The sequence below is a fragment of the Meles meles genome, chromosome 7 (assembly GCF_922984935.1).
Source record: "Meles meles chromosome 7, mMelMel3.1 paternal haplotype, whole genome shotgun sequence".
Taxonomy (NCBI): domain Eukaryota; kingdom Metazoa; phylum Chordata; class Mammalia; order Carnivora; family Mustelidae; genus Meles; species Meles meles.
Genome location: NC_060072.1, coordinates 34,687 through 45,308, shown reverse-complemented (window position 1 = coordinate 45,308; position 10,622 = coordinate 34,687). Strand labels below are relative to the sequence as shown.

Sequence of the window (10,622 nt, the reverse complement as noted above, 5' to 3'; positions counted from 1 at the left end):
ACAAATATTGTATGATTCCACTTATATAAGGTATCTAGAATAGGAAATTCAAAGGAACAGAAAGTAGAATAGAGGTTACCAGTGCCCAGAGGAGGGCAGAATGGGGACCTACTGTTTAATAGTCAGAGTTTCTGATTGGGATCATGAAAAAGTTCTGGAATTGATAGTGGTGGTGGTCACACAATACTGTGAATTTTCTTTTTTCTTTTCTCTTTTTATTAACATCTAATGTATTATTTGCTTCAGGGGTACAGGTGTGTGAATCATCAGTAATATGATTTTTATTAAAGCTACCGAGTGTAATTGTACACTTAAAAATGGTTAAAATGGTAAACTGTTATTTATATTTTAATTAAAAAGCTGGAAAAAATAAAGTCCAGTAGGGATGCCAAAAAATCAAATACAAAAGAATGGAGAAAAGGAGGGACAGAAAAATATAAGAGAGGCTGTCCTAGGTGCACCCCCTGCACTGTGCGCCCACCTAGGCGACTGGCCAAGTTCTGCTGGGGGTGCCGGGCTGCTCCAGAGGTGGGTCAGGCAAGCTGCTCCAAGGAGCTGGGCGTCTGCACTGTTAGTGTTCCTGAACAGGTGCTGGTCCCGCGGTTCATGTGTTCACTGCGAGCACTGTGACCGGGCCGGTGCTGCACGTGGAGAGGCCCCGTGTTGGTGACGGGTGGAGGAAGGCACCCAGCCTGCAAGAATAGGAAAATCCCTTGAAAAACTGATGGAGACTATTCAGAGGGGACTTCCTGGGTGTCTTCAATGCATCCACCTTTGGCGGCTTCAGATCAGAAAAGAACTTTGATTCTTACAGTCACTTACTTGAGCGATTTGAGAGCTATTGAGGAAGCTCAGAAACAGCTAGACTTACCAGAATGTCTACTCAAAGGAGACAATGTCTTCCAGGTTGCTAAAAGCAAACTAATGAATGGCCACAGGGGAGAAATCACCTATCTTCTTTATTCATTCACTGCTTGGAACTATGCAACTTATTTTGCTTATATTCCTAAAGCTGTGCATTGGTTTAAACTGTATAATGTAGTTACCATATTGTTCTTTAAATCCATCATGTGTCAGTACTATAGTCATCCAAAAAAACCAAGATTTAAAAAAATGTTATGTATTAATTAAAAACCCTTTCAAAGCTTTCTAAAATATACCACTAGAGAGGTCTTAAAACTGCCTTATGATGGAAATAAAATGTACCTCAGTATAGGTTAAAAGGCAATTTTTTAAAAAAGATTCTCTTTATTTGTCAGAGAGAGGGAGGAAGAGAGAGAGAGAGAGAGATTGCACACAGGCAGGCAGAGGCAGAGAGAGAAGCAGGCTCCCTGCTGAGCAAGGAGCCCAACGCAGGACTGGATCCCAGGACCCTGGGATCATGACCTGAGCAGAAGGCAGTGGAAAAAGGCAATTTTTTTAAAAAAAGATTTTATTTATTTATTTGACAGACAGAGATCACAAGCAGGTGGAGAGGCAGGCAGAGAGAGAGGAGGAAGCAGGCTTCCTGCTGAGCAGAGCCCCCAATGTGGGGCTCTATCCCAGGACCCTGGGATCGTGACCTGAGCAGAAGGCAGAGGCTTTAACCCACTGAGCCACCCAGGCACCCCAAAAGGCAAATTTTTAATTTGAGTTGAGAACTGTAAAGTCCAGTAGGGATGCCTTTGAATAGTTCATGTTCACAGAGGCGGCTTAGGAAAGTAAATGTACTGAGCAGAGGTTTCAAGTTTATTACAAACCTAAGGGGGAAAATCCAGACTTTGTGTTTTGTATGCATTTTGAATTAATGTTTTATTATTGATATCAAGGCTTGCAACATTTCATTGTATTCATTTCCTCACGAGATCAAATCATTGTACCACATTCCCTGTTGGTCTAGGTCTACCGCAATTCTAAACAATCCAGGCTCTCTTCCTCGTCTGTGTTCTGCCCATTTTGTTAAGACAAAGTAGATGACTGGTTTTTGTTCCATAGGTCGCATTTTTGTGTTACCCCGTCTCACTCCACTGTCAGAGTCCATGTTCTTGTTCTCCAACCTTCTCTTCACTTTGGTGCTTCTTTCCTTGAAATCACTGTCATTGTCATTTTTTTTCCATTTAGAATATTTTGCAACTATACTTACCAGAGATCGACTCTATTTATACCATTTCATCCTCTCACTGGATTAATGACAACGATCATGCATACCTGTATTGCATTATTAGAAAAAACTTTTGTCTTTAGGTTTCTTTGGACTTTTTTTTGGACTTTTTAAAAAGATTTTATTTATTTATTTGACAGATAAGATCACAAGTAGGCAGAGGCAGGCATAGAGAGAGGGGGAAGGAGGCTCCCTGTTGAGCAGAAAGCCCGATGGCGGGGCTTGATCCCAGGACTGTGGGATCATGACCCGAGCTGAAGGCAGAGGCTTTAACCCACTGAGCCACCCAGGTGCCCCTTTCTTTGGACTTTAAATGAATACATAGCAGTTCACTTATATATCTAATTCTTAAAGAACATAGAATGCTTGTTTTCCCCCGGGGAAAATTATTTAGGAGCAAATTATATTATGAAATGTTTAGAAGGTTTTTTATTTTAATGCAGTGATGCGTTCCTAAGCAAGCCTAAGTTGTTATCGGTGTGTGTGCACTATAATTTGATGACAGTTTAAAGAGAGTTTGTAGCTTGAAATACATAATAAAGTTGTAGTTAAATAATCTTTGTACTGATACATTTTTCTTAAACTATATGATTTTTTTAAAAAGATTTTATTTATTTATTTGAGAGAGAGAGAGAGCGCACATAAGCAGGGAGAGCAGCAGGCAGAGGGGGAAGGAGAAGCAGGTTTCCTGCTGAGCGGGGAGCCCGACATGGGGCTCTGGATCCCAGGACTCTGGGATCATGACCTGAGCTGAAGGCAGATGCTTAACGGATTGAGCCACCCAACTATAATATATATATATACTAACCATAGCCCCAACTATGCGATTTTTGACCACTTGAGTCTTTTTGTTTACACTGGTAGAAATTTGAGATCACTGAGCATTTAGGAATCTAAGAGTGCAGACCGCTTTGGATTCCTGAAACAGTTGATTGCATCATCATTCACCTTAGCAACAGATCTGGTAGGCGTCTGGGGGTGGGGAGAAGTATATAGAAGGTACCTTTAAAGGCGATGATATTATAAATCAGTTTCCCTAATTTACATAAATTAATGAACTGATTGCAAAAAAGAGACAAAGTATACAGAAAAACATCTAAAACTGTTGTTGAGGTGTGGGGAATGGATAATGCAGCTGGGTCATATTTTCCTTTTTGGTGTAGGAGTTTGTGGCAAACAAAGTAGTTTGTGGCTTTTTCGTTTCTTTTTTATTAAAATATGTAGAAATCCCAGGGCACCTGGGTGGCTCAGCTCAAGTCATGATCTCGGGGTCCTAGGATCAAGAGCCCCATGTCAGGCTCCCCACTCAGCGGGGAATCTGCTGTTCCCTCTCCCTCTGCCCCACTCCTTGCTCACTCTCTATTTCAAATAAATAAGAATTTAAAAAAAATTTAGAAATCCCATACTTGAGGGCACCTGGGTGGCTCAGTGGGTTAAACCTCTGCTTTCCGCTCAGGTCATGATCTCAGAGTCCTGGGATGGAGCCCCACATTGAGCTCTCTGCTCAGCAGGGAGCCTGCTTCCCTCCCCCCCCCCCACCCGCCCAACCCCGCCTGCCTCTCTGCCTACTTGTGACCTCTCTCTCTCTGTCAAATAAATAAATAAAGTCTTAAAAAAAAAGAAATCCCATGCTTGAAAGATGCCTCAATTATCAGTGGCTTTATGAAGCAAAGACTAAAAGTAAACATGAAAAGTGTAAAAACAAACTTGCATTTGGTTTGTTTGAATCACTTGCTGCTGGTTCTGTCCTCATCAAGGACGCGCAAGTCCTGGGCTGCCTTAATTTGTTGTCACGGTCGGTTTTGTTAAGTAGCCGAGGACTTCGCAACTCTTGCAACGTGCTGTCGCCGGTCACTGTCCTGTGTCTGAAAATCTCTGTACGAAGTACTAAAGAATGCTAAGAAATGACAGCAACACCCTTTTGATTCGTCAAATGTTTGCAAGGTTGGAAATAGATCGGACTCAGCGCAGAGAAGATTAAGACGCACAGAAAACACATAGGAAATGACTGAAGTGAGTCCTTCCTTCTCATTTGCATTAGAAATTGCTTCTCATGTAAATGAGCGGATGTCTCCAGTTAAAGGCAGAGCTTGGCAGAATGGTTTGAGACAAGATCCAGCTGCATCTGTCCACAGGAGCTTGAGACCCAGTGACACAGAGAGGGTTACAGGGAGAGGGTGGAAAAGATCATCCAGACAGTAACCAGCAGAGACGTGGTGTGGACATACCCATATCAGACAAGATGGACCAGAAGTCGAGGTGGTTGGAAGTGGCAAAGAAGGGCATTAGATACTGAAAAAACGGCCAATTCATCAAGAAGATAATTAGAAGTATAAAGGATAAAACACAAACAGAGATACTCTAAAAAACACACATGCCCATATGCACCAAACACAGAGCCTCCAAATATTTGAGGCAAACGTTAACATACCGAAGCAGCGCTACGGTACTAGTCAGAGGCATCGGCACGCCGTTGCCCACAGTGGACGGAACGTCTAGACAGAAAGTCCACAAAGACACACAGGACTTTTAACAACACTGTTAATGAACAACCTGTGACAGACACACATAGCACACTCTCCCCAACAGCAGAATACACATTCTTCTCACACCTATATGGAACATTCCATAGGACAGACCATGTTTTAGGCCACAAACAATTCTCAAGAACTTTAAAAAGACTGAAATCATATGAAGTATCTTTTCCAACCACAATGGGTGAAGCAGACATCAACAACAAAAGAAAAACTGGAAAAGTGACAAATATGTGGAAATTAAGAAATGCTCTTAAACAAGTTCAATGGATCACAGGAGAAATCACAAGAGTATATAGAAAATACTTAGAGATAAATGAAAATGAAAACACAACATGCAAACATTTATGGCATGCAGCAAAGGCGAGGTGCAGAGGGAAATTTATAGTGATAAATGTCTATGTTAAAAAAGAAGAAAGATTTCAAATGAATAACCTACCTTTACCCTTTAAGGAAGTAGAAAAAGAAGAGCAGACGAAAGCTAGCAGACTAAAGGAAAGAATAAATATTAGAGGTAAATGAAATAGAGAATAGAAAAACAATACAGAGGGAATAATTATACCATAAGTTGGTTCTTTGAATAGATCAACAAAAATGACAAACTTTTAGCTATAATGACAAAAAAATAGGTGAAGATAGTTAAAATAAAAAATTAGAAGTAACATCACTACTAATTATACAGAAAGAAAAAGAAACATAAGAAAATACTATAAACAAGTAGATACCTCTCAAATGATATGATGTAGATGAAATGATACCTGATAAAGGCAAGAAAAATTCCACAGCTAAACTATACTCAACAGTAAAGAACTGAAAACCTTCCCCCTAAGATAGGATCAAGGAAAAGACAACTGCTTTCACCACTTTAATTCAACACAGTACTGGTGGTTCCAGTTAGAGCAATTAGGCAAGAAAAGGAAATAAAAAGCTTCCAAATTGTAAAGGAATAAGTAAAAACTTTTTCCATAGGCACGTATGATTCTATTTATAGAAAGTGCAAAGTATCCACAGAAAACTAGGGTTAAAAGAATTCAGCAGTTTCAGGGTACAACATCAACACACAGAAGTGAGCTGTGTTTCTATAACCAGTGATGAGCAATAAAAAAAGGAAATAGCATCCGCAGAATACTGGGAAATAAACTTGACCAGGAGGTGAAAGATTTGTACGTGAAGACTACAAACACTGCTGGAACAAATTAGAGACTCCAACAAAGGGAGAGACATCCCAGGTTCGTGGATTGGAAGACTTCATATTGTTAAGATGTCAAAACGATCTTTAAAAAGAACAAAGTTGAAGGACTTTCAAAACTGTACTATGAAGTTACAGATCTAGACCACAGAATAGAATTGAGAGGCCAGAAATAAACTCATACAACTGGGACCAAGGTGGCAAAGCCATTCAGAGAGAAACAGTCTTTGCAAGAAAAGCTGCCAGGACAACTGGATGTCCACAAGCACAGGTGTGTGCTTTTGCCTCATGCCATGGACAAAAAATAACTCAAAATGGATCAATGACCTGAATGTAAGAGCTGGAGCCATAAAACTCTTAGAAAAGAACATAAAGGTTAAGTCTTCATGATCTTGGATTTGGCAATGGATTCTAGATATGACACCAAGAACATGAGCAACAAGCGAAAAAAAGGTCAAACTGGAGTTCTTAGAAATTAAAGACTTTTGTGCATCAAAAATATTATTCACAAAGTTTAAAGGCCATCTATAGAATGGGAGAAAATAGCTGTAAATCATAAATCTGATGAGATCCAGAATATATAAAGAACTCTTATAACTCAACAATGAAAAAGACAATCCAATTTAAAAATAGGCAAAGTACTTGAACAGATATTTTTCCAAAGAAAATTGACAAATGGCTAACAAGCATATGAAGAGAGGCTCAACCTCACGGCGTTAGGGAAATGCAAATAAACCACAATGAGGTGCCATTTCACAACCACTAGAAATGGGTTAGATTTGTCTTTAAGGTAGAGAACAACACGGGCTAGCTAGGGAGTGGAGAAATTGGAACCTTTGTGCATTGTTTGTAGGACTGTAAATGGTTCCACTTTGGAAAAGACAGGAAGTTCCTCAAAAGTTTAATTGTGATTAAATGTAATTACCATATGACCCTGTAGGCCCACTCCTAGATATACACTGTACCATGGCCAGAATTATGGCCCTCCAGAACTCATATGCTGAAGTCCTAACCGTCAATGTGACTGTATTTGGAGTCCAAGCATTGAAAGGAGTAATTAATGTTAAATGGGGTCATAGAGCTTTGTGTCAAAGGCTGTGTGGCTGTTTAAGAAGGGGACGAGAACGAGATCTCTGCTGAAACACAAAGAGGAGGCCATGTGTGCACTCAGCAGCTGCCGACAAGCCAAGAAAAGAGGCTTCAGAATGAAACCAACCTTGCTGGCACCCTGATCTTAGAGCTCGCAGGCTCCAGAACTGTGAGAAATAAATGTCAGTCTGCGGTGATTGGTGATGGCGGCCTGAGCAGACTGGGACAGCCAGATCGGAACACTGAGGCCCCTGCTGTGAGCCCACACGCAGTCCTGGCCGTAGCAGCAACATTCATGCCGCTGAAGGGTAGAAACAGCCCACATGTCCACCAGCGAGCATGGGCAAGCAAACTGTGGGATGTATATAAAATGGGACGTATTCAGTCCTAAAAAGGAATGAAGGATTGAAAATGTGGATGAATCTTGGAAACATGACGTCAAGTAAAAGAAGCCAGACACACAAGGTCACAGTGTAGGGTCCCACTGATGTGAAATATCCAGGACGTATAAACCCAGACAGAAAGCTGACGAGAGTCTGCCAGGACCTGAGGGGAGAGGCTACTGGGGGAGAAGCTGCTCGATGAGCAAGGGGTTTTACTTCTGAGTGATGGAAATAATCTAGAACTAGAGAGAGGTGAGAGCTGAACAGCACTGTAACTGTACTAAATGGGACTGCGTCGTTTACTTTAAAATGGTTAATTTTATGTTATGTAAGTCTCACCTCAATAAAATACTTAAAAAAAGATCCAGGGGTGGCGTTCCCTGTCTTAGGATGGAGTGAACTTCCAGGAGCATGTGAGGGTGGGTGGCCACAGATGCTCCTGGCACCCTGCCCAGGCAGTCCTCCCCTGGCTGCTGTGAGAATTGAGGGTTATACCTGCCCTTGTTCCCAGAGGGCTGCCCTTGCTAAGTGGCCAGGGGGCGGAAGCCCCTGGCCATGGAGGCTAGGTGCCATCACCTCCCCCTCCCCCACGTGTGTCTGACTACCCCGGGAAGGTCCCCTGGTCCCAAGTGGGACCAACTCTATGGGGGCAATTTGCCCTCTAGAGCTTCCTAGGGGCGGGAAGACCACACCCTTGCTGCTTTCCGGCTTCCTGCCCTCTCCTGCTCCCCTCTCAGACGGAACCTGATGCAAAATGGTTATGTAAAACTAATACTGATGGGAAATTTTTTGGTATTTGAAGCAAATCTTGATAAAGCCATTATGTAAAAAAAAAAAAAACTTATTGGTCATTTACAACACCAATGGGCTTTTTTTTTTTTGTACTTTTTATAAAGATCTTATTTATTTGACAGACAGCGATCACAAGCAGGTAGAGAGAGAGGGGGAAGCAGGCTCCCCGCCGAGCAGAGAGCCCGATACGGGGCTTGATCCCAGGACCCTGGGACCAGGACTCGAGCCACAGGCAGAGGCTTTAACCCACTGAGCCACCCAGGTGCCCCCTTTTTGGTAGTTTTTAAAAGCCCACCTCACCAGGGTAGCACATTCCTCAAAATTCCGGGTCAAGTAAATATTTTCAGTTGAAATCGTAAGTATTAGCAATTTAAAGGCAAATAAACTTTGTTCTTGTTTCTTGTTCTTCCCAAATAAATACTTGTTCTTTTTCAGACTCTGAAGTCCGGGGCGCCTGGGTGGCTCAGTTGGTTGTGTCTGCCTTTGGCTCAGGTCATGATCTCAGCATCCATGCCCTAACCCTGCTCAGCAGGGAGTCAGCTCCTCCCTCTCCCCCATTTATGCTCTCTCTCTCTGAGGAAATCTTAAAAACCAAAAACAAAACCCACTAAATTCCACTGCAGTGGTCTCCGTGAGGGCAGAGCTGACCGGGCTCCTCACACGGCAGGTGGAGGCAGGGCCCTCATTCGTCTAGCTGATGATCACGGCTCTCCTGGGGCTTTTTGCTCAGTGAAATCCAGACCTACAAGCATGCACACACATGCGATGTTTACGTTAATTCGAACTTTACTATACAAATGAAAGCACCGGAAATGATGACGACGATGGGTGAGGCGATCGTACAAACACACTACTGACCCGTGAGTCCTGGAGAGAAGTGGGGGAGGCAGCAGGGTGCCCCTCTCCCCACCCGGGGGCAGTACTCATAACAGTCCTTAAGAAAAGGCAGGAAAGCATCATCTGCTGCAACAGGGACTGTGAAGGGAAGTTCTCTGAATCCACGTGGGCTTGCTTCCCAGTACTGCTAAGGGTGATAGGACCCGTCACCCATTTCCCTGGGCTTTAAAGGCAAACCTGTCCTGTGACAGGAACAGATGTCTGCTCAAAACCATTTCTGAAAAAAAGTTCATTGGGAGACGAAAGAGGAACGAGGATGGGTGCCCCTGAAACTGTAGGGATGGGAGCCGTGGCCGTCAGGGATTAGAAATCATTCCCTTGGTGGAAAGGCAATGAGTAGGCCCCAAGGTCAATTCTGGGTGAGAAAACACCTCGATTTCCTTTTATTGGAGAGACACACAAAGCATGTTTCTGAAGCTCTTCCCAGCCACTGCACAAGCTGGGGCGGCTGAGGGTACTGATCTCTAACCCTGCTTCAGGGGCTACTGTGCCCGCCTTGCACCAGCCAAGGGTGCTTGCTGGTGCAGACCCCACCCCGGTTCCTGAGGACAGGGGAGAGGACAACTGTGGAAGGGTCAGGAGTCATGGGCCACGGTAGGCGGGGAGGCAAACGGAATGGGTGGGCTCGCAGGAGGGAGAGGGGACGGCCGGCAAGAATTCTTCAATCCCTAGCTGCAGGGGTGCTGACCGGAGGGTATTCTGAAGGACACCCCCACCAAAGTCCGCGAGGAGAGAGGCTTCCGTCTTAGACTCAGGAAGGGGAGGGGCTCTCTGTGTTGCCACGCTGCGCTTGGTCTGGCACTTCCTCCTCCTTCTGCTCCAAATCAAAGTTCTGTGGACAAGGCTGCAGGTGAGGCCTGGCCCTATGTGGGGGTCTGACTCTGCCGGGGGCGCATGCGTGATGAGCGTGCATTGCCCAGAGGGCTGGCAGGAGCCGCTCTACTGAGTTACGTTCTGCAACCCTCTGCAGAGAAGCTTTATCCCGTCCAACATTTCCCCTGACCTACCTCAAGCTCCTGCAAAACCTCGTCCATGAAGTCCTGGGAGTTGTGTTTGTAAGACACAGCTAATCGAATCGCGTCGTTGAAGAGCTGGGGGTAGGTGGCCGTGGTGGGAAGGAAGACATGGCAGTGGGTCCCAGTGCCCTGTCCCCGTCATATGTCCACACAACACCCCACCCCTAAAGTCAGCAAGTTCACCCCTCAATTCACCTCCCGATCAATGTACTTTTTCCGCTGAGCCCAGGTCCATCATCTCCCCTACTGTCAGAACAAACCAGGACCCATTCCTATCACCACTCATGGCCCCTGCAACAACGCCTGTCCTCTCCACCATCCCTTCTCTTTGCAGCTTCCCTGGTCCCTTAGTACGAGGCCTTCCCTAACCTCTGCAGCCCACCGTTACCTTCACGACATTGGTACCATCAGCAGCTGAGACAAAGTACAGGGGAAGAGAGAACTTCCTGGCAAAATTGAAGCTCTTTTGGGTCATCTTTACGTCTGCTGTAAAGAGAAGGTAGGACATTGGCCTGTCCATTAAGGGAAAGGGAGAGGGTTCTGCAGAGTGGGTTGCCGGAGGCCATTCCAGAAGTGGGACAG

At 44.3% G+C, this 10,622-nt stretch overlaps 1 protein-coding gene across 9 annotated transcripts in view; it reads right to left on the bottom strand.

The window, feature by feature from the left end:
* Window positions 1–396: 396 nt before the first annotated feature.
* Window positions 397–10,622, bottom strand: part of RABL2B (RAB, member of RAS oncogene family like 2B) — a 32,515-nt gene continuing 22,289 nt past the window's right edge. For 8 of the 9 annotated variants that reach the window (XM_046013215.1, XM_046013214.1, XM_046013217.1 and 5 more), the window contains 3 exons: window positions 10,429–10,526; window positions 10,032–10,115; window positions 8,309–9,856 (listed from right to left, as the gene is read on the bottom strand). In XM_046013215.1, the coding sequence (XP_045869171.1) occupies window positions 9,776–9,856; window positions 10,032–10,115; window positions 10,429–10,526 (263 nt within the window). In that variant the 3' untranslated portion in view covers window positions 8,309–9,775. Of the gene's footprint in view, window positions 693–8,308; window positions 9,857–10,031; window positions 10,116–10,428; window positions 10,527–10,622 lie in introns of those variants that run through there. The other variant, XR_006819715.1, reaches the window with a different exon arrangement.